General features: G+C 40.9%; 1 protein-coding gene and 1 long non-coding RNA gene across 2 annotated transcripts in view; one reads left to right on the top strand and one right to left on the bottom strand.

The window, feature by feature from the left end:
• The window catches only part of LOC149126448 (uncharacterized), a 212,981-nt gene that overhangs the window by 63,451 nt on the left and 123,554 nt on the right, over positions 1–25,976 (top strand). The gene's annotated exons all lie outside the window — the stretch shown is intronic.
• The window catches only part of TXLNB (taxilin beta), a 49,607-nt gene that overhangs the window by 13,662 nt on the left and 9,969 nt on the right, over positions 1–25,976 (bottom strand). Inside the window, exons 3-7 of the mRNA XM_017345398.4 lie at positions 23,627–23,718; positions 15,861–16,031; positions 7,201–7,395; positions 5,346–5,465; positions 1,664–1,738 (exon numbers count right to left, since the gene is read on the bottom strand). Of these exons, the coding sequence (XP_017200887.2) occupies positions 1,664–1,738; positions 5,346–5,465; positions 7,201–7,395; positions 15,861–16,031; positions 23,627–23,718 (653 nt within the window). The remainder of the gene's footprint in view (positions 1–1,663; positions 1,739–5,345; positions 5,466–7,200; positions 7,396–15,860; positions 16,032–23,626; positions 23,719–25,976) is intronic.

Here is a 25,976-nt window from a genome sequence, read left to right as displayed (position 1 = left end):
AAGAAAATAGGTATGAAAATGCTGTCTGTTTTTGACTAGGCAGTGGTATAATTTGTGATTTTAGGTTTCTTATTTTTTCTTTTATAATGAACAAGTTCATTTATACAATGAATAAGCATTTTTTACAATGCACAAATATTCAGTAGCATGCATATAAATGTTTTCAGACCTTAAATGAATTCTGCCCAACTTGCAAGGCTTCTGATTTCCTCACCTGTGATTTCTCTTTGTGACCTCTTAGACCCGTTAGCATTTGGGCCTTTCTCTTTTCCCCTCTTGCCGGTGGCAGGGTGATTCTTCTGGGGCCTAACAAGGAAGGCTTGCCAGGTAGAACAGAGCCTCAGGGCATGGGAAAGATGCTGAGGTCTGGCTTTTACCCCAGAGGCTGCTGTAGCATGAGGATTTACTTTTGAGTCCACAATAGGAATTCTTGTAGTCTATTCAAAACACACTGGAGTGGGCGTTTGGCCTAGCACTTATACGACACATGTCCCATATTGGAGCACCTGAGTTTGCTACCCAGCTCTGCTTCTGACTGTAGTTATTGCTAATGCAGACCCTGGGAAGCAGCAGGTGAAGGCTCAAGTAGTTAGGTCCTTGCCACTCATGTGGGAGATCTGGCTTGAGTTCCTGATTCTCATTTTTAGCCTGGCCACACATCACCGTTGCTGGCATTTGGGGAGTGAACCAGCAAGAGGGAGTTCTTTCTCTCCACGTGACTCTGCCTCTTAATTATATAATTAAAACAAACACACGGGGCCGGCACCACGGCTCACTAGACTAATCCTCCACCTGCGGCGCCGGCACCCTGGGGTTCTAGTCCGGTCTGGGCACCGGATTCTGTCCCGGTTACCCCTCTTCCAGTCCAGCTCTCTGCTGTGGCCTGGGAGTGCAGTGGAGGATGGCCCAGGTCCTTGGCCCTGCACCCGCATGGGAGACAAGGAAGAAGCACCTGGCTCCTGGCTTTGGATTGGCGCAATGCCCTGGCCGTAGCGGCCACTTGGGTGGGGGGATGAACCAACGGAAAAAGGAAGACCTTTGTCTCTCTCTCTCTCACTGTCTAACTCTGCCTGTCAAAAAAATAAAATAAAAATTAACAAAAACAAACACACACACACATGAATGGCATCACAAAGTCAACTAAAAATGGTTCTTGATTTGCCCACCTTTCCAGCCGTGCCCCACTAACAAAGCACACTGTTTTCTGACAGCACAGAACCCTGGATAATGACTGTTTCTCATTTTCTTTGTATTAGAAATATCAAAATATTAGGCCATTTTAAGAATTGAGAGCTAGGGAAGGTACATGTGAACAATCTACATTTTTTTCTTACCTGAGTAGGATATTAGGGGAGGAGAGAGAGAGAGGAATTATGGACAGTTGGGAACTCGGACGTTGGCTTCCTCTGACTGGCCATTTTGGTGCCATTGTTTGTCCATCAACAAACCTTTGACTGGATATTGCTGGCTGGGAACATTTTTTTATAGACATAATTTGTGCTTTTGTTTTTACTTAGAAATAAGTGTGATGTTGTTCTTCATTTCCAGCCCATCTTTCCTCATTCCCTGTGATGTGTGAGGCCTTCTATAGACAACATTTTGTCTCTAGTCCCCTGAGACCAGTGAGGACAGCACCCCGTGCCTCTCCCACTCCCCAGTTCACCTGAGCCTGCAGCACTGTCTCTTGTTCCTTCAGCACTTTGGCCTGAAGTTTCCACTCTGCTGCCTGGTTCAGCAACTGAGAGAAGACAGAATGCATGAAAGATGGTCAGATTGTTTGGGAAATTACTCTAATTTGTGTGTAGAACCTAATAACTTGCTCATTGTTCATTAGCCCTCTTACATAATATTTTAGAAGTTTGTAATCTATGTAAACTAAGAAAGCAGTTGGTCTAAAAATTTGGATTCTCAACCATAGCTAGTGGTTGTAATGGAAAAAAGAAAAAATCCCCAACTCTTGCATGAGCTACACAACATTCAACCTCCTAGCAAATTCTGGAGCCTTCTCTAGCAATCCTGACCAATTATCTGACCAAGTATCTGCTTGAATATCTCCAGGATCTCCCCAACTGGTGCTTTGTTGCCAGCAGCTGTTACTTTATGTTAACCCTGGGTTATTCTAGACCATTGCTCTCCACCATAGCAGATGTGATACAATAAGAAACATATATTTGGTTTTTATCCCTGGCTCCTGACATGGAACTTCTAACATACATCAGTATCTCCTAGACAACATGTTAAAATGCGGGAGCCTCCCAAAAAATATGATTTAGGAAGGAGAGCTGTGATTGAAATCTGTGTGTATAGAAGTACCCAAGATGGTTTGGATATTGGTGGTCTATGGAATACATATTGAGAGATTTGACGTATTTTTCTAAATCCTGTCCTGTGGAGGTTTATAAAATAGGTCTCATCCTTATTCCACAAGAAAGCCCTGCAGATATGAGGAGACTTCAAAAGTTTGTGGAGAAATGCTTACTATGACAAAACTATGCATAAATTTCAATTTTTTTCAGACTTTTCTTTTAATCTCACTTTTTAAAAAGTACCCTTGTACATTCAAAACTCTCATAACCAACATGATCAGAACTTGAAGTTCATGGGTTAAGTTGAAAAAGTTGATTTAAACATAAAAATGAAGGTCATCATTGTGGTGCAGCTGATTAAGCCACTGCCTGTGAGATGCCTGGCATCCCATATGAGTACAGATTTGAGTCTCGACTGCTTCATTTCCAATGCAGTACCCTGCTAATTCACCTGAGAAAGCAGCGGAGGATAGCTGAAGTATTTGGACCCCTTCCACCCATGTGGGAGACTCAGGTGGAGTTCTAGGCTCCTGGCTTCAGGCTGGCCCAGGCCTGGCTGTTGTAGTCATTTAGGGAATTTACCAATAGATGGAAGATCTCTCCCTGTCTCTCTCCCCCTCGCTGTAACTCTGCCTTAGTAATTTCCTTCTTACTGAATGGGGCAGGTATGTGTTAGTGTTCCAGAGAGTAGCTCACTAGTCACAGGTATCAGCATAGTGATATGTGAGCACCTGTCTGTGCATTTTACAAAGAGAATCATGAATGTCACAGATTAATCTGCTGGTGCTCAGTTGTTTCCCTTGAATTCGAGGATAGGCCGGTTTACATTTTCTTCTGTGTATCCCTATGGTTAAAAAAAGTCCATGAAATCTATTTATGTCCTTTGTAGACAGGACAAAACAACAGTAACAACAACAAAGAAATCATGGATTTTAAAAGCTCAGAGGCATTTTTGTCCCATATCCTAGTTTGTCTTTTTCGTGCGGCTCAAACTTTCCATTTATAAGGTAGGTCATATTTGTTCTCTTCTGCCTCCCAGCCATAGTGAGGATTGATTATCACAGAAGAGCATCCGACCAGTCCCAGGTGAGAGCTGGGGCAGCTATGGCGTCAAAGACCTACGTTACCCGCTCTGGCCATCCAGCGGGTGTGTGGGCATCAAGCAGGCCCACGCTTGGCAGCTGCTGTGCCAGGTGATCTCAGGGGAGACAGTGGCTGCCTGTCCTGTGTGGGTGAAGACCGTCTTCATTCCCAAAAGGAACTGCCAGAGCTGCAGCATGATAGGTGGCCGCTTTGAAGAAGTGAGAGGGACTACTTTTCTGTGACTCCAATCTGCTGTTTTGCCAAACAAGTGTAGGGAAATTGGACAGTGTGCTAGTTTCTTGCTAAGTATGAGTCACTATGAATCTGCTCTGTAATATCTCTCATGTGCATCTTGCCTAATTCTTTCTCTGACATGTCTCATATTATATCCTAGAGCACTGATATTTTGTAGGAAGAATATTTTACCTAATTGGGTAAGGTCCACAGGGGTGAATTTATTTCCTTGGATTTTGCCTAATAATAAAGTGGTTTTTTTTCTTACTTGAGAGATAGGTTGTTAATGGATTTAACAAATTCATCTTTTTCTTAAAAGAACATGGACTACTGATTTGAAATTATCCAGTGTCACCAGGTTATAGTCTCCAAAATTCATCTTTTTGTTGCCAAGTTGGAAAACTGAAGTTATTTAAAAATTACTATTCTAACAAATTGAAATAATTTCAGGTAAATGAAAAGCTTGTGGTCCAATGTTAAATGGCCAAATTTGAATAACTGGCCCATTAACTATGTCTTAAACCTCTCCTGTCTCTCAGCAACTGATACATGCTTCAATTCATACCTCTGAAATATACCTCCAAGTGTGATGAACTGTCACAGAGAGCCTGGACTTTGGGGACAGACACATGTGGGTTTTAAACACATTGTAGTCTCTTAGCAGTATGTGACCTTTAAAAAAAGTTGTATATCCTCTTTAAGCCTCAGTTCTGTGGAATGCCCCATAGCTTTGTAGGGGTGCTTGGGGTCAGTGAGATATTAGTAAACACCACCATTCAGTTTCTTCAGTCTACAGCCCAGGAGGCACCCTTCCCTCACTATCCCATTCTGCAGGTCAGAGCATGGCCTGTTAGTTTTACACGGAAAACACTTTTTATCCGCTCCGCCTCCCTTGGCTAAGTCATCCTCTTATCTCATCTGGATGGCTACAGCAGCCTCCTGACTGTCTTGCTCTCTTGTCCCTCTGGAATCCACTTCCCACCCAGGAGCCAAGTAATCTTACAGATGTAGAGCAGATCATGTCACTTTCTTTGCTAAAACTACCAAGTATGTTCCCACTGTATTTAGAATGAAATCCAAACTACCTTCCAAGCCCTGCGAAGCTACACAATCTGGCCCCTCCTTACCTCTCCAACTTCATTTTGAACCCTTCTCCCACTTGGTCCACATGCTCTTGCCTCCCTAACCTTTTCTTTCCTGGGGCACACCAAGCTGGTTCCAGCATCAGGACCTTTGTCACTGCTGCAGACACGGGTGCTAGAGATGACTCCTCATTGAGCAAGGCTTGGCCCAAGCATCCACCCCTCTGGGAGGCCTTCCTGGTCACCAGCTAGGTAGGCCCCCTCCTTGGCTCCTTCTCAGTCTAGTAGCACATTTTAAATCTACAGTCACCCTTCCTTCTTTGCTTGTGTGTTGCCTATCTCTTCCGTGGTGGGAGATGGCCCATCTCTGTCTTGTTCACAACTATTTCCTAGCACCCACTGTGGTGCTTATCAGATTAAAGACACATAGACATATTTGTTAAATGGATGATTGCCCATTTTGTGTAAAAAGTCACATGGGTACCATCCCTAGTGCTAGGCTGGCCAATTTAGTTCTCATAGAATCTCCAGCCTTTTCTCTCTCAGTCTAGTGCCCTTTGACCATTATCAAAACAGCTTCCCCAGGGAGTGTCTGATGCTGAGGTAGGCCAGATGTGCATCCTACTGGAATGATAAGTACATATTCCTTTTCCCGCTTGTGTCGCTCCTCCGCATCCTTCATCATTTCTTGTGCCTGTTCAAGTTTTGCATCCACCAGCTTCTGCTGCAGTTCTCTGTGTTTAAATATCTTGTCCAGATGCTAAGGAAAAATAAAGTATACGCATGAAACTTGGTTTACTGTTGAGGCTTAGACATTTTAAATTAAAAAAAGTAACATAAACTTCCATTCTCCAGATTTTAAGATTTTTTTAAAAGGGGAAATCGCATGGCTATCACTTTACATTAAAGACATCAATTGGTGAAGTCCCTAACCCTTCACAGTAAACAAAGGTAGCTGCAAAAGTTAGAGTTCAACAGCATTTTTAAAAATTTGGTAATGAGTAGATATGGTCTTTATTTATTTATTTAGCTACAGCACACACAATGATTTATACTTCAAAGACTATAGCATTTGGCTCTTTCTATGAATATAAATCCACTTTTGATCATAATATTTATGCAGTTTATCATGTTGAATTCACATTCTTGCTTCAAGGGTTGTGAGAAAGCCTTGGGGTGCCAGCCAATGGTTCTAGGAGTGTGGCCCCCCACCTCCTAAATTCTGTGTTGCTCTGGTGGGGATGGCAAAGCCAGTGGGATGAATTGATATACAAGTGTGCAGAGTCTTCCACACCTTTTGACCTCTGGACTTAACCAGGCAAAGAGAAGCTCCCACCCTACCTTAATATAAAAAGTTTCTATCATTAAGCCCAATTTTGTCATCAGAAAGAGGGCAGGTAGAATTCTGTCCTTGGGACTTAGCCAGAACAATCCTAGAGGAATTTATAACCTGTATACCAGGCCATTCCCGTCCAAAATTTCTCTGAAGAGCATGGGCATTTTCCTTTTGCTTCTTATTTAGCCTGAGCCTCCTTTCTGGAGTGGGGTTGATCCCTGTGACCAGATGAAATGGTAGCATTGCTTACTGTGAGGAGTTGAGGAGTGAGTTGGCATACTGTGAGTTGAGTTACCTAACTACTGTGAACACACACCATTGGCTCAGTTTTTCTCTTGATAAAATCTTAGCATCTTCCAACAGAGTTGCTTTGACTATGTTATGTTATATTTTAAGGCAGGTAAGTAAAATCTGGGTGGGGTAGGGAGAGGAATGTAATATATTCAAAATCCTGAGAGGTTATCTGGAATCTTAAAAATATTCAATATTAAAATATAACTTTGGGATCACAGGAGACCCTATCATGCTCCTAATGTTAGAGTATCGAAAGCACAAGTCTCTGGCTTTTGTGACTGTGGGATGGTGATTTAATGTCACAGCTTCTGCTTCCAATCTACAAAATGTGGATAGTATATTATTGTCTAGTGCATGGGATTGTTGAGACAGTTCAGTGACATATTATATGTAAAAGGTGGTATTTAGCACATTGTCTGACATGACGGAAGCACAGAGTAAGTGACACTATAATTATGACATTATTGATCGTGTTTTAGTGGCTTGTGGGGTATATAGAATGAATGAGGGATTCTTTATTTAGATGACATGGTGATTCCTAAGAGAGTATATGTGAATCACTTTTTGGCTCTATGGAGGGGATTTTTCAGAGGCTGAGAAATGCTGTTTTCAAGGGTGGCTGTGCCTCCAGCCTATTGCATTTGCTTAGCAGTGATTCCAGTTTTGAAGAAATCCCATAGGACTTTCAGCCAGGTATTCCATAGTACCATCTCTCTCTATTTTGGCGGGTAAAAGAAATCCAGCCCTAAATATTAATCAGTTGAGAAGTGAGGATTGGCCATAACTTTCTTATTGACCAGCTTCGCAACCTTCACGCCCCAGATTCAGATCCATAGAGTTCTAAGTGGATGCGTGTGCTTCTCACCTCCTCCCGGAGCTCGTACTGATCGATGATGCTTTTCAGTTTCTCTGCCAGCTCTGTGTTCTCCTGACAGAGCTTCATGTTTCGCTCACTCTGCTGCTCGATCTGAGCCTGGATGTCTGTCAGGGTACTCTGGAAATGACTTGTGATCTCTTTCCTTTTCTCTTCTTCCTCACGTGCTCGCTGAAGGGTTTCCTCCTGTGAATAAAAAACAAAATATTTTATGATGATGGTTCAAATGTGCTCTGAGTTTACAGAACCCAGGATTAGCCCACACGAAAAGGGGATTAGCGGGTAGGGTAAGTGGATATTTTTTCTCAGTTCTTTAGAACTAACCATGCTCAATCCCAAGTGAATGTGTGAGCAAGGGTTTCAGCTGTGAGGAGGCAGTCACTCAGAGCAGGTGCTGATAGCTGGTGCTGAATAGGGTTGTTTTAAGAATGATAGATCTCCTGCTGAGTGAATGAACTGCCACGATTTCTAACAAACAGGCAGTCACAGGGGTTTGATCTCTTGGCTGTGGCCTGGAAAAAAGGCCACTCAGTTTTCATGATTGATGGGCCAGATCCTGTGTTCTTTTGGTTTGGTACAGGAAAAAGAACAATAGATCTTATATTTCTCTGTAAAAACTGTGGCTTATTAACCACATAAATGTATTACCCAAGTTTCACAAATATGAATGACCACAGTATAAACTTTCTTAGTAAGAAAAAACTTCAATCAAAAGGCTTAAAAAAGGAAACTAATTTATAAAGAGCAATTGAAGCTATTCAAACATATAAAAGGAAGTCTTCCCAAACATGTGTGATATTTTATTTCTGAAAGAATAATCATCCCACATGTCACATGTAGTAATTGAAATGTTCAGTGTAAATCTTGGTTGTGAAAGCAATATTAAGTTTCAAATCTTCTTCAATGAAAAAATGAAACATCTAATTTACTCTGCTCCTTTGTTAAAATTGAAGAATTGGAAGTTTTATACCATTTCTGTTCTTTTTCTTTTAAATCAAAACTCTCCATTCATTGCAGCTACTAAAAATGTGCTCAAATTCCCTCCACATCTATTTTGAGAATTGTTTGCTTTGTGATTGTTCCTCTCACTTTAGAATAAAAGGGTTTAATTTTGTTACATCATACCATGACAGAGACACATTGCTGACAAGTGTAACATTTTAGGCTTCCTTTCAGTCCTGATTAATTAATATGAAAGCTTCCTTCATTGTTAGCAAGTAAAATCATACTTCATTGAGTTTTCCACCAAATTCAAATTATGTAACATGATTTTTTTAAGGAAATAATAATTTTAATATGAGCAGTTCTTATTATAATAGAACAACATAGTCAAAAAGAAATCTGATCCTAGAAATATATTCTATGGAAATAATTTATCATTATCTTCTTTGCACTACAGAATTAACAGTCCCACACTCTAAGATGACTCCTGACGTCAGAACCATAATTTATTCATGTTATGAATCTTTATTGAACAACAACTTCTCAGGAACATTTTAGATATCTGAACTTCCTAATCTGAAGGAATTAACTCTCCAAAATTTTATTTCTTTGAACTTTGTATGAGAGTACCTGAAAACATTTGTGAAAATGAAGTTCAAAGATAAGTTTATTTTGGTAGAAAAAATTAAAACCTGTGCAACAGTGTTTCATCATACACATTTTCCATGAACTCTTTCAAGACCTTCATTTGCATGAATTCCAAAAACTTTTTTGATCAAAATAAACTTACCTTTTGACTCCATTTTCAAAGAATGCTTTGAAGTAGCCTTGAATAATAACCCTATATGTGAGTTTCACTAAGATGATTATGGTTCCTGGAATAACAATATGATGGTTGTTGCCTCCTCCTTGCCCCTGATTTGCTTAGAAGTCATTAAGTTCTCAATAGAACTAGAGACTATGATGAACTGGACTTCTGTTGGCATTAACAAATATTCCATCCATGAATACATGAGCAATTGCCGAAACTATTCCATGCTACTTAGCAAGTGTGACTTTTTCATTGGAAGCTGGCTAGATTACGGTGACATTAAACACATGTCAAACTATCCTACACCCAACCCTGGCTCACAGAATGACATCTTACATTTTACATTATGTTGTTTTCCAGTGAGTCAAAAATAAGCCCAGCAAAATTTTATAAAATTTGAGTCCACTGATAAAGAATTTGCAATTTCTTTTCTTTATATCAAATATATTATTCAAAATGAAAATCAATAGTGAAAAGAAGATTGAGGGACAATGTCTGAAATAACTAAGAAAACAAACTTTGCATGCATCATTGTCCATGTTAGAACTGGTGTTGTGCTTGGCACATAAGCCACAGTATTCAGTAAATGTTTAATGAAACAATGAATTATTAATTTATGTACAGATATATGAGTAGCTTGGACCAAGTGATTCCTATGGTCCTTTCCACATTAAAATTCTGTGATATTCCGATAACAGATGCTACTTATTTCTTTATTAAAGTTGTGTTGCCTGAAACACAAACCTATCTCTTATTAGACACTTTTTTTTCAATATAGTTTGAGGCTCAGATTTACTGCTTCAGATATGGGATTACTTCACAAAGTGTGTGGAAAATGGAATGAAAAGATGAATTTATTTTGGTGTAAAAAAAAGTTTAAAATCCATACACAGTTTTTTATAGTAAGCATTTGCCATGAACTTTTTGAAGATACCTTGTATTTATGGATTTTGTTTGATTCACCTTATTTTATTTACTTTCCAGACAGATTCTGGAGGGACGCTGATGTTTTTGTATAAAAGTCTGATGTCCCAGTTGTTTGTACAGCCTTTGCTTTGAGAGCAGACTGCAGCTGGAGGCAGAAAGGGATGGGTGAAGCTTTCAGAGGTAACCTATCTTCCTAGTCTGAAGAATGAGAGTACAGAGCTCTGGGTCACCATAACCATGGGAGGGGGCAAGTACAGAAAACAGAGGGTCAGAAAAGGAGAGAATCAAATTCTGTGAATTAAATTCTGCCAAAATCTTCGACTGACCCAGAACCACACGCATGTAGCTTAGACTTGAAGCAGACCAGCTCAGGAAAAAAGAACTGAACTAAGATTTGAGCTGCTGTTTAAGAGACAAATTTTGTGGTTTAAATCTAACCAAATTAATTGCTTGCTTAAAAAAAATTCTTCAGGGGAATATAGTAGGATCCAGATTCTCCACAGCATAACATTCACAACATCTAGGATATAATTAATGATGATTTGCCATATTAAAATATTAGAAAAATGGAACCATTTTCCAAAGAAAAGACAATCAGGGGAAGTCTGTGGCACAGTGATTCAGATGAGGAATTAGCAGGCAAGAATTTGAAAGTGGGTATTTTATCTGTGCTGAATTTTATAAAGGAAAATACCATCTCAGTGACTGAAAATATAGGAAATCTCAGAAGAGAAAAATAGAGGACCAAATGGATATTCTAGAATTAAAAATTATGAAATCTGGGTGGTGCATTTGTCACGGCAGTTAAGATGCTGCCTGGGACACCCACATCCCATATTGGAATGCCGGGTTCCAGCAGTGCTCCGGTTCCAGCTCCCTGCTCTGCCTGTCCTGGGAGGCATCATGTGCTGACTCTGCAGTTGAGTCCCTGGCAGTATTGTGGGAAATGTGGACTAAGTTCCTGGCTTTTGTCTTTGGCCAGGCCCAGCCCTGGCTGTTGTGGGCATTTGTGGAGTGAACCAGCAGATGAGACATCTTTATCTTTCTGTCTCTCTTTCTCTCTATATAAATTTAAAATGTCTTAAAAAATCATGAAACTTAAAAATTAAAAGTCATAGAAATGCTCTAAACTGAATAGATCTTTGTAAAAATTGAGAGTGGGAATGTGAGAGGGAGGAGGAGGAGGGGTTGGAGCAGAGAGGAGAGGGAAGGTGGAGGGAAAGTGTCACTCTCTTGCTAAATTTGTATATTTGAAATACATGAAACTTGAATAATTTAAATAAAAATTTTAAAAAGGAAGAACGGGATTGCCAAGGAATGTTAAGACTCAAAGGTATGTGAGTCACTATTAAAAATTCTAACATACATGGATTTGGAATCTTGGACAGAAAGAAGGGAGAGTGAGTGAGGACAAAGAGGGCAAATAATGACTGAAAATTCCCCATATAGAAGACAAACATAGTTATTGATGAAAAAAAAACCTCAGCAAATACTAAGTAAGATACATATGAAGAAAATCACTGCTGGGTATAAGGTAGGCAAAGTTCTGAAAACCAAAGATCAGTGGAAAGACCTTGAAAGTAGCTGAAGAAAAGTGATACAGTATATACAGGGAGCAATAGTTGAAGCTATTGTTGATTTTCATCAGAAATACAGAGGCCAGAATATAGTGAAACATTTATATGAGGCTCAAAGAAAATAACCACAAACAACATTGTCCATGTAGAATTTTATATCCAGTGAATATATCTTCCAATAATAAAAGCAAAAAAAAGAGATTTTAAAGATAGATGACAACTAAAAGAATTGATAGCCCACAGAACTGTACTGTAAAAAATAATAAAGGAAAGGGATGGGCATTGTGATATAGTGGGTAAAGCTGCTGCCTGTGATGCCGGCATTCCATATGGGCTCTGGGTTTGAGCCACGGCTGCTCCACTTCTGATCCAACTCCCTGCTAATATGCCTGGGAAAGCAGTGGAAGATGGCCCAAGCATTTGGGCTCCTAATACCCCTGTGGGAGACCTAGAAGAAGCTCCTGGCTCCTGATTTTGGCCTGGCCATTGTGGCCATTTGGGGAGTGAACCAGTGAATGGTCACACACACACACTCTCTCTCTCTCTCTCTCTCTCTCTCTAACAGTGCCTTGCAAATAAAATAAAATCTTAAAAAAATAAAAAAGAAATGCTAAAGGAAGTTCTTCAGGCTGAAGGGAAATGACACGATAGAGAAATTTGAAGCTTTAGGATAAATAAAAGTCATCAGGGATGGTAAATATCTAGATAAACAAAAAAGACAGCTTTTTCCTTTAATTTTTTAATTTTTATTTTTAAATACATTTATTTGAAAGCCACAGTAACAGAGAGGGAGAAATAGAGAAAAAGAGATCTTGCATCCATTAATTCACTCCCCAGATAGCCATTGATGGTTGGAACTGGGCCAGGAACTCCATCTGGGTCTCCCACATGGGTAAGGGGCCCAAGCACTTGGGCCATGTTCCACTGCCTTTCAGGTGCATTAACAGGGAGCTGGATTGAAAGCAGAGTAGCAGGACTCGAACCAGCACTCTGATGTGGGATTTGATGTCCTGGGCAGCAACTTAACACATTATGCCACAATGCTAGCCCTCCCTTAATTTTGAAAATGATTTATTTATTTATTTGAAAGGCAGAGTGACAGGGGTTGGGTGGCAGGGGGAGACAGAGAGAGAGAGAGAGAGAGAGAGAGAGAGAGAGAGAGAGAATTGGTCTTTCATCCACTGGTTTACTCCCAAATGCTTGCAATAGTGAGGGTTAGACCAAGTTGAAGGCAGGAGCCAGCAACTCCATCTGGGTCTCCCACGTAGGTGGCAGGAACTCAAATACTTGGGCCATCCTCCACTGCCTCTTAGCTGCATTAGCAGGAAGCTGCATCAAATTGTGTAGTAGCAGGGTGTGAATTGGCACTCTGATATGGGATGTAGGGTCACTAGCAGCTGAAAAACTTGCTGTACCACAAAGCCTGCCTTGACCTTTAATTTTTAAAGGAACATACAAGTATATGGTTTCTTCAAATGAAAATTGTCACATGGTATCATGGACTTTATACATGTATAGAAGTGTAATATATGCAATGATCATAGCTTAGAGGTCAGGAAACAGGCATTTATTTGCAGTATGTGAAATGATACAGTATTAACTTCAGGTATACTATGGAAAGTTTAGTGTGTGTATTATAGGCACAGTAAAGATAATGCAAAGAGGTATAATTTAAATGTCTAGTAGATAAGTTAACATGTACTTTTAAAAATATTCAAATCATCTAAAGGAAGGAAGGAGAAGAGCAGTGGAACAGAAAACAGGTGACAAATAATAACAAAGTGTTGGACCACGTCAATAGTTACATTATATGTTAATGGGCTAGTACTCCAGTTAAAAGGCAGATATTATAAGAATGAAATGAAGCAAGGTCCAACTAGATGCTATCTATAAGAATAGTAATTTAGGGCCAGCATTTTTTGTAGTGGGTAAAGCTATAACCTGCAATGCCAGCATCCCATATGGGCTCCAGTTCATGTTCTGGCTGTTCCACTTCTGATCCAGTTTTCTGCTATTGGCTTGGGAAAAGAAGTGGAAGATGGCCCAAATGCTTGTGCTGCTGCTACCCATATGGGAGACCTGGAAGAAGCTTCTGGCTCCTGGCTTTGGCCTGGCCTACCCCAGCCATTGTGGCCATCTGGGGAGTGAACTAGTGGATGAAAGATCTCTGTCTGTCTCTCCCTCTTTCTGTAATTCTGACTTTCAGATAAATTAATTTAAAAAATGGTAATTTAAAGACTCAGATTGAATATTATGCTGTACAAACTAACAATGAGAAAACTGGAGTGGACATGTATTAGATCATGTTGACATCACAAAAAAAAATGAAAACCGTTTTATAATGATGAAATTGTTGATTCATCAAGGAAACAGCAATACTAGATGTGTATACATATAATATCAATGCAACAAAATACATGAAGCAAAAATTGATAGAATTAAAAGTAGATGATTCTGCAGTTATACTAGGAGGTTTTAGACACACATTCCTCACCAATTGACAGACAGTAATTCAGGAAAGACATAAATGATCGAAAGGTAATTGTTACTTATAGTACAGTACACGCAACATCTGAACAAATTTTTCACAAGTAAACTTAGTCTGTTTATCAAAATAGACCATATAAAATGGGCTATAAAAAGTGAAATAACACTTTAATCTATGGGTCAAAGAAAATTTCCAAAGGGAAATTAGTAAATATTTTGAATTTGAATCCTGAGTTTGATATTTAAAATATGCCTGACCATGGAAATTGATTTGGATTGCCCGGTTTCTGTTTCTTCACCAATTAAGTGGGGATATCAGCCTTATAAGGTTATTTTTTAAGATGAAATGAAATAACATGTAAAGCACTTAGCATTTATTTCCTGGCATAATAACCAAAGCACTGAACTCCTGGCCTAATAATAATACTTAATTTCATTGTCCCCAGCTGTAGGCCACAATGAGGGTGCATGGGTGTACCTACAGGGTTTATTGCCACTTCTATCATTCTGTCTTTGACTGTTGCTCAGAGACCAACTCATGTCATTCCGTTTAAATCTCGTTGCTGCATTTTCTTACCCTGTTTAATTCTACTTTCTTCTCTTCTCTCTGAAACATTACTGAAAACTGTGAGGTGTATGTTCATACCAAAATTATCACTAGAATATGGATCTTGAAATAAAAATAATGTCTCCATCTCCAGGCACAACTCTCCTGGGTTTTTGATGGTCTTTTGTGCAATTATTTTTTTCTTTTTCTAAAAAAAATTTATTTTATTTATTTGAAAGTCAGAGTTACAGAGATAGAGAGAGAGGGTCTTCCATCCACTGGCTCATGCTCCAAATGGTTGCAAAGGCTGGGGCTGGGCCATGCTGGAGCCAGGAGCCAGGAGCTTCATCCGGATCTCCCTCATGGGTGCAGGGGCCCAAACACTTGGGCGATCCTCCACTGCTTTCTCAGGCACATTACCAGGGAGCTGGATCAGAAGTGGAGCAGCCAGGACTTGAACTAGTGTCCATATGGGAGGCCTGCACTGCAGGCAGTGGCTTAACCTATGCCATAGTGCCGGCCCCCGGTGCAATAGTTGGGAAGATGTAGATCCCCTTCTTCTGAAATTTGTGAGAGTTAGTGTTCATAACACTATGCTTTTAATTCCTCTGTTTCCTGCAATATCTCCTTTTAAACACATGTAATAAATAGCTACTTCACAGGAATATTGGTGTCAAAACCTTTAGAATATTAACTTGGAAAGGAAACCAAGGATGTGTATATTATTATCTTGGAAATCCTTGCTTCTTGTGTTATTGAATGGAGCTAGTGTCTCTGTGTAATCGAATCAGCCACACTGCTAGGGGCCTAGGCTGTAATTAATGAAACTCATGCAGACTAAATGAAGTGATCAGTCTATTATTTTTAGATTAAATAATTAAGTCTGAAGAGCTTCAGTGTTTTTTCAAGTGGCTTCTTTTTTCAAATGACTATTGACATTTTGGCCCTCAATCTCACTTTATCATGTCAATTAGCTTTGTGTGTATCTCATCTCATGCAGCACACTTCGTAACAGGAAAACACTGACGTTTTGCAAGTATTTTACAAAAGGGTAGAACCAAGACTTACCTTTAAGAAAACCCAACATAATTAAAAGGTCAGGGGAGCACCTTACATGTAGGACCTCATTGAAATTTTCCTCCACCACACAGTGAAGCTGATATAAATCCCATTTTATGGGTGAGGAAGCAAGCTCCAGGGGGCAAAACAACTTAGTGAAGGTCACAAGCAAACAGGTTGGCAGGGCCAGTAAGTGAACTTGACTCTGATTCTGCAACTCACATTCTTTCCACAAGTAGCAGAGGCTTGTGGCTACGCTTCCTGCGAAAAAATTGTTACCCTGAGCCATGGTGATACATACCTTCAGTGTCTTGTTGTGTCTCTGCAGCTCCCGGCACAGACTCTCTAGTTTGCTTCGAGCAAGGATAGCTTTGCTGTGTTCACTCTGTAGCTGGTCCTTTTCTTTCTGGATCTGTGCCTGTTTCTTTTGTAGGAGCTTCAACTTCTTTTGCTCAGTGCGATGTTCATCCAGCTACACACAAGGGTGTGAATGTGAAAGAAAATGTCAGGAATCTCTTCGGGTTTGATAGAAAAGGAGCAAAACCTAAACATCACTCTATGGTCATTTGGTATTGGTTTTTGCTATTATCTGCCCCTCTGGAAGCAAATGAACTTTACAGATGTCACCTTTGCCCTATGTGTAGAACACTTTTCTTTTTATCTTTAAGATTTATTTTATTTATTTGAAAGAGTTACAGAGCAAGTAAGAGACAGAGAGAAGTCCTCTATCTGCAGGTTTTCACCTCAAATGGCTGCAATGGCCGGAGCTAAGCTGATCCGAAGCCAGGAGCCAGGAGCTTCCTCGGGGTCTCCCACGTGTGTTCAGGGGCCCAAGGACCTGGGCCATCTTCCGATGCTTTCTCAGGTGCATTAGCAGGGAGTGGGATCAGAAGTGGAGCAGCCGGGACTTGGACTGGTGCCCACATGGGTTGCTGGTGCTGCAGGCTAGGACTTTAACCTGCTGGGCCACAGTGCTGGCCCATGAACAGTTTTTAAAGTGTAACGTTTATAGGCTTTTCATCATCGTTATTATTAATCTCTTCTTATTTTGATCTTTTTTTTGGGGGGTGGTCTAGAAATATTTTTTCTTGAGGCTATCTAGAAATATATGCAGCCAGTGTAAAAAGGCATGTCATGGAATTTGCAAACTGCCGGAATTTATAATGCCCTACATGGATTGAGGCAGTGGTCAATTGCTTGGGTTACATACAGTTTTCATAATGCTTTCTCACAGCAGACATGTTGTGCTAATTTGAAAAATTGAAGAGGAAAATCAGTGTCCTGGTAATCAGAAGATGAAGTCCTCTTTAAAATTTTGTATTTTCGGTTATTAGTTGTGTGTGGGAAAGGAGAAGAGAGTGCTCCTCAATTACCTAAGCATTTTTCACCAAGGCATCAGAAACATACTGCCCAACGCAGCAGCGTGAATGGCAAATATCTGTAACATTCCCCACTCACGACCCACCCCACGCCCTCTGAGTTCATGGCGAATTAAACAGGGTGAGTTCTGTGGTGCTGTTTCCCCACCACTCCAGCAGCCAGAACTAAAGTGTCAGGGAGGATGTGTAAAACGGGACCGTTCACCCCTGCCCTTCCTTCTCGGGATGCTAATGTTCTGGGACAGCCTTGCCTGCCAAGTACATGACAGCTAGGTACATGTTGATTTCAGAAAAATAAGGAATAATTTTTTTAGTATAAGTATAGTCTTAAGTACTGTATAGGACATAATTTTACAAAAAAAGTTGTTTTATGTGAAATGTAAATTTAACTGAACATACGGCATATTTTTAGTTGCTAAATCTGGCCACATTATTATGGCATTCTTGCTGATGGGGGCAGTGTGAAGATCAACCTGCAGAGCCACAAGAGGGACTGGCGAAGCCCGGGAGTGCTGATCTCAGGCCAACCGTGAGTGTGGCCACATTCAAGTGACAGGGCTTTATCTGGAGCCATTTCCCAGGCTGGCCTCTGCTCCCTTGGTGCCTGAACGATGCCCAAGCCAGGGGGGGACTAGTCCTGATAATTACCTTGTTGCCTAATGGAAAGAAAAAGCCCTGGGGAGCTCCAGGTGTTCCTGATGCCTCAGGAGCCTGATGCAAGTGCATACACAGGCCACCTGAGTCATGACCCCTGTCTTAGTTTTCCTGTTTTCAAAAAGCATTTGTTCTCCCTGAGCTAGGTGAGCAGGATCGAAGACTTTCTTCAGTTCTTGTTTTATTCCTTCCTCCCTTGTGCCACACGGAAATAACCAAAAGTGCTTCTCAGATTAAGCTAAGGTCATGTATGTGTGATATTCTGTCATCATATTTATGTGAAGTTTCTACTCATTAGTGGGAATTAGCATAAGAAAAAAATAAGACCCATGTTAGTAAAAGTACTCCCCGAAATTGATGTTTCTTGGAAAAGCAATGGCATTTGTAATATATTTCTCAAACAAAACTTCTGTTCTTAGGATAGATGTGATCCTTCCATTTTGAACCATACTTATTAGGTAGGGGTGAAATTTTTTATGCTTCTATTTGGGTTTTAAATGACTTATTATCCTTTCTTTAAATAAATAAATAAACTTTTTGCCATTATGGTTTAGATTTTCTCCTTTGAAGATTAAGCCATCTATGAAGTTTTCTCAACTGTGTTGCTGTTGACACATTGGGAGGGATCATTTTTTTTTTGTGGGGCTGTCCTATGTATTGTAGGCTGTTTAGCACCATTTCTGACCCCTACTCACTATATGCCAGCAATACTGCTCAATCATAACATCCACAGAATCTCCACGCAGACATGTCTGTTGTCTCATGGTGGGCAAAACTACCCCTGCATGTGGCCTTATCTGAGTGCCAGGAAGGAGATTCCCCACATGTGTTTTAAAAGTTGGAAAAGAACTGATTTCTGCTTGCTCACTGAACACTTAGTGTTGTTGATTTAGTACAAGATCATGCAGATTTAAAATTTGGCTAGGTTTATCTTGCTTTGCTCTAAAATAAAAAAATAAGAGCTTTCTGCCTTTATTTTGAGTGGGTGGATAATTTTGCTCAAATATATCAGACTTATATGAATACACATGCATGGGGCTTCTTAATGAACGACAGCAAATATATTGCAACTGAATCAAATTCAGTGAAACTCTGGCTTTTGTCGGGCTGGTGTTTGTCTTAGCAGTTAAGACACTCATATTCCATCACCGAGTGCCTGGGTTCAAGTCCCAGCTATGTTTACAATTCTAGCTTTCTGCTAATGTGCACCATGGGGGTCAGTGGTGATGGCCCAAGTTGTTGAACTGTAACAGTCTGTAACAGGAGACCTGGATATAATTCTAGACTTTCTGTCCAGCTCCAGCCATTGCAGGCATTTGGCAAGTGAACCAGTGGATGGAAGCATGCTCTCTCCCTCTCTCTGTGAGTGTGTGTGTGTGTGTGTCTGTCTCTCAAATACATACATAAAAAAGAGAAAAATCTTTAAAAATTGATTGTGACTTAACAATGTACTTAGGCTAAGTTCTTCTATACAGCCATGACAGGATTTTTATCTGCTATTTCTTTTGTTCCTTCTACCCCCACCAAGTTAAAAATAAAAGTAATACCAAGTATTAAATTAGAATCCCTTTAGTGATGTTGTTTTAACTACATAAAAATTGAGCAAATTTTCAAAAAGTATCTCTCCTAGGCCATTTTTAATTTAATCATGAACAAGCCTTATTTATTGATGAACTTATCTTCATTTATTAATGAATACAATGGCAGATAATATTACAGGATGAATCTGCTGGAGTGGCAGTTTCATTCACAGCTTTGAATTTGATGACTTATTCCAGTTAACACTTATATTTCAGACATTTCCTATTTTAATATCCATACATTTAAGCAAAGAAATAGGCTTAGGTTTGTAAGTAAAACATTGAAACTCCTCATAATTTTTCCTTTCTGAAAAGGAAATGTATCAGTTTTCTGGGGGAGGGGGTAGCTAGTCCTTTTACTATTCATTTTTCCTTAGAATGATCTGTGTTTTCAAGTTTATTAAAGGAGATGATACAAATGCTAAAATTATAATAAGGAAGGCTTGAATTGATAGGATTTTTGGAAAAATACCCTTTGTGAGATCACTGGTTGGCTAGGGGGTGAGCAGGTCCAGGGAGTTGCCTGAGACCAGATAAACAGTCCTGGTTCCAGGAGAGAATCTTGGCCAAACTGGAGAAGAGCTCCTTCTCCAATGTGCTGCTGTGCTATTGCTGTATCCTACATGACTTCCTGTGTTACCCTAGAATGTTGCCTAGTACAGCAAAGTATGGAACATGAATGGCCTTGATATAAGGAGGCAAATTGAAGGGTCAAAGGAAAAATGATGTGGAAAACACCAAAAAAGGGCAAAGATGGATAGGTGAGAATAGATTAGAGTGGGAGGGAGATATTATTTTTGGCACCCAACTTATTGTATTGAATTTTTAATAGTCAATGCTAAACAAATTGCAATAAAATTTATACGTGGTTATTTGCTTTGTGCATTTCTACCATTCTTTTGTTTCTTTTTTTTTTTTTTTTTTTTTTTTTTTTTTTTGACAGGCAGAGTGGACAGTGAGAGAGAGAGACAGAGAGAAAGGTCTTCCTTTGCCATTGGTTCACCCTCCAATGGCCGCCGCGGCCGGCGCGTTGCGGCCGGCGCACCGCGCTGATCCGATGGCAGGAGCCAGGAGCCAGGTGCTTTTCCTGGTCTCCCATGGGGTGCAGGGCCCAAGTACTTGGGCCATCCTCCACTGCACTCCCTGGCCACAGCAGAGGGCTGGCCTGGAAGAGGGGCAACCGGGACAGAATCCGGCGCCCCGACCGGGACTAGAACCCAGTGTGCCGGCGCCGCTAGGCGGAGGATTAGCCTAGTGAGCCGCGGCGCCGGCCGCATTTCTACCATTCTTTTGTAAAACAGTATGGCCATAGAGTTTAAAAGCCAAAAAGCACTCATCCTGTTTGATTTAGTAATCTTACATCTGAACCCTTTTCTTAAAATCGTGAAAAACAAGAAGAAACAATTCTGACATGTGATAATGTTCAATGCGGCGTATTTAGTAAAGCAAAACAGTGGGCAGAATCTAAATGTTCTCAAATTAGTGAATCAATAGAGTCATTTAATGGAAAATGACACAAGTTTTACAAAATATAGCCATGAAGACTATAAAACACATGGGAAAGTGCCTGTCACATGAGCCAAGAAAACCAGATATCAACTTATAAGTACCCTCTGATGGTGATTATAGTAAAACAGATCTCTGTATGCATAGCAGAACTGGAAAGGAGCACCCATAAAACAAAGTTTGTGTTTTAGATGCTGGTGTTAGAGATATTTTTGTTTGTTTTGTGCATTCAGCATTCTTGTATCATCATGATGTGTTTTGTGTGATTAAGAAGTATTGTTGGAAGGGTTAAGCAATCAGCCAGTCAGGATTTCTGAATTTGTGTCTGTTGCGTGACCATTCAGTATGACAGGATGTCAGGGTTGAATGCAGGAAAGAACAAAAAGGAATTACAGGACCAAGTCAGAGTGAAAAACAAAGAGAGCAAGTCACTCACTAAACTCTACTCCCTCAGTAGGGATGAGGGGTTTGTGGTTGTAGAGGCTCTTTTCAAAAGTCAAGAGAATTGGGTCCAAAGACTCAGGGAGGCCTGAAGTTTAAACTTCTTTAGCTGAGAGGTAAATCTGTGGTGGTGGTGGCACTGGCACTGGCACTGTTTAACCTACTACCTGGAGGTGTTCTTCGGTTGTGTATGGTATTCAGTTTAATTCTTCAGTCACTGCTTCTCCAAAGGAAATACGTGAAAATTTAAAAGATACGTTTATTGATTTACTTACTTCTTTTGTTGGGAGGAGGGGCAGGAAGGAAGAGAGAGAGGAGACCAAGAGTGAGTGAGAGCCAGTAAGCTCCCATCTGCTGATTCATTACCCAAATGCCTGCAACAACCAGGGCTGGGCCAGTCCAGGGTTGGGAGGTTGGAACTCAGTCTGTGTCTGTCATGTGAATGGCAGGAACCCAAGTACTGTAGACATCACTTCTGCTTCCAGTGTTTGCATTAGCAGGAAGCTAAACTCAGGAGGCAGAGCTGGGAATGGATTCAGTCACTCCAGTGTGGGATGCTGGTGTCCTGCTCGGCATCTTAAGCACTAGGCTAAATGCCTATACCTGGAGAAAAAATGTTTTTAAAGAAAGAAGTAGGGGCTGGCTCTGTGGTGTAGTGGGTAAAGCAGCCGCCTGCTGTGCCGGCATCCCATATGGGTGCCGGTTCGAGTCCCAGCTGTTCTACTTCTGATCCAACTCTCTGCTGTGGCCTGGGAAAGCAGTGAATGATGGCCCAAGTCCTTGGGTGCCTGCACCCATGTGGGAGACCTGGAAGAAGCTTGTGGCTCCTGGCTTCAAATCGGCCCAGCTCTGGTCACTGCGGCCAGTTGGGAAGTAAACCAGTGGATGGAAGACCGACCTCCCTCCCTCCCTCCCTCTCTCTCTCTCTCTCTCTCTCTCTGCCTCTCTGTAACTCTGCCTTCAAACAAATAAATCTTTTAAAAAAAGAAAAGAAAGAAGCAGAAGGATCAATGCTGTGGCACAGTGGGCTAAGCCTCTGCTTGTGGCACCAGCATCCCAAGTGGGTGCCAGTTCATGTCCCGGCTGCTCCACTTCCAATCCAGCTCCTCTAATGCTGCCTGAGAAAGCAGCACAGGATGGCCCAAGTGCTTGGGCCCCTGCACCCACGTGGGAGACTTGGAAGAAGCTCCTGGCTTCAGATTGGCCCAGCTACCATCATTGGCGGTAATTTGGGGAGTGAACCAGTGGATGGAAGACCTTTCTGTCTCTCCCTCTCTCTGTTACTCTACTCTGCCTCTCAGATAAATAAATAAAATCTTAATTAAAAAAAAAAAAACACAAAGAAGCAGAAATAAAAAGAGAAGCACACTGTCTAGCTTTACTAGAGAGGATGCCACATCTCTGCTGTGGGTCCCGTAATCTGTAGAGGTAGTGCACAGACCTTAGAGGTTGCTGTTTTCACTTCATCTTATCATTTGCTGTGTTTTTGAAGGTAAATTGAAAGTTAGTGAGACACGGGCCTCACTATAGCCTCTCCTTTCTGCAACTGGCCAATTCTAGAGTGCTGGTGGAGGGAAAATCCCCTTCAAATACTTTGATGACTGGGAGTAGCTTTCTTGATCCCCATGGACCTAACTTAGGAAAGGGCTACAGAGAACCTAGAACCTGGCACAACACAGTCCATTTGGGAAGAGAGAAGATTGTAGATCAAAGACAATAAAAACAGAAATAGGCCAGACCAGAGGAGAATGGGCCATCAGCTGAGGAGTGGCATTAATTCACTCCCCTGCTGCCTGCTCTGTGTACCCTTCACAACACAAGAACTGAAGGGAAGTTTCAAGATTTGTTTTTTCCAACATATTTCTGTTTTATTGCAAAGCTGAAAAGAAAAATATCCATAATTTTCCATTATCTATAGCTTTTTCTACCATTCCCAAAACTATACAGATAGTTGAAAGTGGTGTAGACTACAATTCTACCCTGTTTATTTCTTTTGCTGTTTTTTTTTTTTCCCCTTAAGATTTATTTATTTGAGAGGCAGAGTTACAAACAGAGAGAGGGAGAGACAGAAAGAGAGGTGTTTGATCTGCTGGTTCACTTCTCAGTGGCTATAACGGCTGGAGCTGGGCCGATTCAAACCTGAGGAGCCAGGAGCTTCTTTGGGGTCTCCCACATGGGTGCAGGGGCTCAAGTACTCAAGCCGTCTTTCACAACCTTTCCAGGCCACTAGCACGGAGCTGGATTAGAAGAGTAGCAGCCAGGACATGAGTTGGCACCCATATGGGATGCCGGTGCTGCAGGCAGAGGCCTATCCTACTACACCACAGGCACCAGCCCAGCTTTTATTTTTCTTAAAAATGTCTCCTTTCATGAATTCTAGCTTTGGCTTGTTTGAACTAACCAACTATGGTCCATAATGATGCACATGAAAAACTACCAGCCTCCTTTCTTCAGCTCTGACCAGAACCTGGTTCTTTCTGACAAAAAGAGCTAATCAAAGAGCTTACCAATTCAGCATACTTCTTAAATAAAAACTCAAGCTTTTCTTCAGGTGTTTGCAACTTGTTCAGATGTTGCATTAGCAGGTTGGCTTCTTTGCCTTAAAAAAAGAAAAAGAAAGACATTACAAAAAGAGTAAGTGTTGAACTTGCAATCAGTTGATATGGGCTAGAATCTGAGATTAGACCACTTCTTAGCTACTACCAGCCTTAGCCAAGAGACTAACCGATTTGAGCCTCAGATATGATTTTTTGGAATCATATTTATTTGGCAGACAGAAGGAATGAGCAAAAGAGAGCTGAGATCCACTATTTCAGCCTCTGAATGTCCATGGTGGCTAGGGCTGAGCCAGGCTAAAGCCAGGAGCCTGGACTTCAATCCAGGTCTTCCATGTGGGTGACAAGATCTCAACTGCTTGAGTCAGTACTGCTGATTCCCAGAGTGTGCATTAAAAGGAACTTGGAGTCAGGTACCAGAGCCAGGAATCAAACCAAGGCACTCCGATGTGACATGCAGTTATCCTAACTTACGTTTTAATGACTGAGTGAAATGCCCACTCTTCTGCTACATCTTAAATCCCATCTGTTCATAACTGTTCAATGGGAAGCCTCAAGTCCCGCCCCCACCCCCACCCCCCATTTTTCTTCCATTTGTTTTCTTCAGATCAAAAGGACCAATTGGCCTTTCTGAGTTGCCGGAAGTCTAGTCCTCCAGCAACCCTTATGTTGAGCCCTAGGAGAACATCTGAGGCTTACATTTATCACTAAATACCTTTCCAAACAGTTCAATTAAGGTAGATCATTTTCCCTACCCTCAACTATCTGTGACAACCACTCTGTCTAACTACATTTGGAAGGTCAAGAGCCATGCAACAGCATCCATGTTTCCTGATACAAATCTGCTGCAGAGTACTTCCAACTTTGACAACTCCCCCCTCCCCAAGAACAGACATTTCCCCTTGGCCAGAATATTTGCTTTTATACTGGAGAGGCAGATATTTCATGAAATCAGGGCTGCTGGATGAAAGAGGGCATGGAGAGATACTTGTACTGAAATATTATTCATTTTTAACCTGAAATTTGAGTTTTACTAGACATCCTCTATCTTTATTTGCCAAATTTGGCAACTACATGGAATCAAGGAACTGTCAAAGAGTATCAAGACTAACAGAATGATTTTATAGATTAATTAGCCAAGGTCCCGGAAAAACCTCAAATTACATAATTAGTGTTGGCCGAGCCAAGACTTGACTCCAAGGTTAGTCTGTTTGTTTTAAATCACTAATTGATGCCAGGGAAATCTAGAGAAATAGAAGGAAACTTTTTTGAAAAAAAAAAAAAAAAAAAGACCTCATTCCCCAGTTAGTTTTGTCTGTTTTTGTGCAGTGAGTCAGTTCAGAGCAGAGACATGGTCTAAGACATGGGAGAAGATGGGTATGGGTGGGGACCCTCCAGGTTCACTCATTATCTCCTGTGGCTTGAAGGGCTGCCCTGTGCAGTTGATAATCACTGCTGCCCCAGCGCTGCCAGGCTTGTGCTTCAGGTTATTCCGTTAGCAGCAGGGTTGGATTTATGTTGGTCAGGCCATCCTTTAACTCTTGTCTTCTGTCCAAGGAAGGTGACCACGTAAAGACAATTGTCCTGAGTAAGAGTGCCACCTATTAAAGGCAAGAGACCAGTCATACTGTTGTTTGGTTTTGGCCCAGGACTCAGCAAGTGTGCTTTGCCCGTGGCAGGTGCTCAGTGAATGTCCATACTAATAGAATAAAATAAAGCCAGATGGCACAAACTGGTATTATGTGAATCAAGTGAATGCTTACCTAGAAACAAGTTTATGATCACCTAGAGGAAAGTCAGACTTACTCTCACCTGTGACATGTAATGCAGGACACTTTCAGCATTAAAAGAAAATCATGGCTTGTTTTATTTAGGGGCGATAGAAGCAGTTGAATTGAGTCCAGTGGTTCTTGCTTTCTTCCCACTTAAGAATATTCACACTTTTGTTTTCTGCAACTGTGAGTAAAGGGTTTTGTTTTTTCATCATCACGTTTTCTGAGATCTCTTTCTACTCTACTATTCTGTGATTTAGTATTGAAGATTAACACTCATATGCATCAATGTATTTTAAAAAATTGTTTCTTCCTTCAACAAAAAAATCTAAGAAATTAGAGTCAAGCATGTGCAGAATTTCTAAATAATTGACATCAGAATCTTGAGTTTTTAAATTTCACTGGTTTTCTTCGCCTAGGGGACTGTGTGGGATAATCACAGAGGAGTATAGACAAGAGACTGGCTCATCTTCTAAAAAAGGCTATGATTAAGTCTCCATGGAAATGGGGTTATTTGGTGACAATGTCAG

The sequence above is a fragment of the Oryctolagus cuniculus genome, chromosome 5 (assembly GCF_051225735.1).
Source record: "Oryctolagus cuniculus isolate XC-2025 breed Fujian yellow rabbit chromosome 5, ASM5122573v1, whole genome shotgun sequence".
Classification (NCBI taxonomy): Eukaryota; Metazoa; Chordata; class Mammalia; order Lagomorpha; family Leporidae; genus Oryctolagus; species Oryctolagus cuniculus.
Note: the sequence above shows the minus strand (reverse complement) of the source record. Positions and strands in the feature narration are given on the sequence as shown.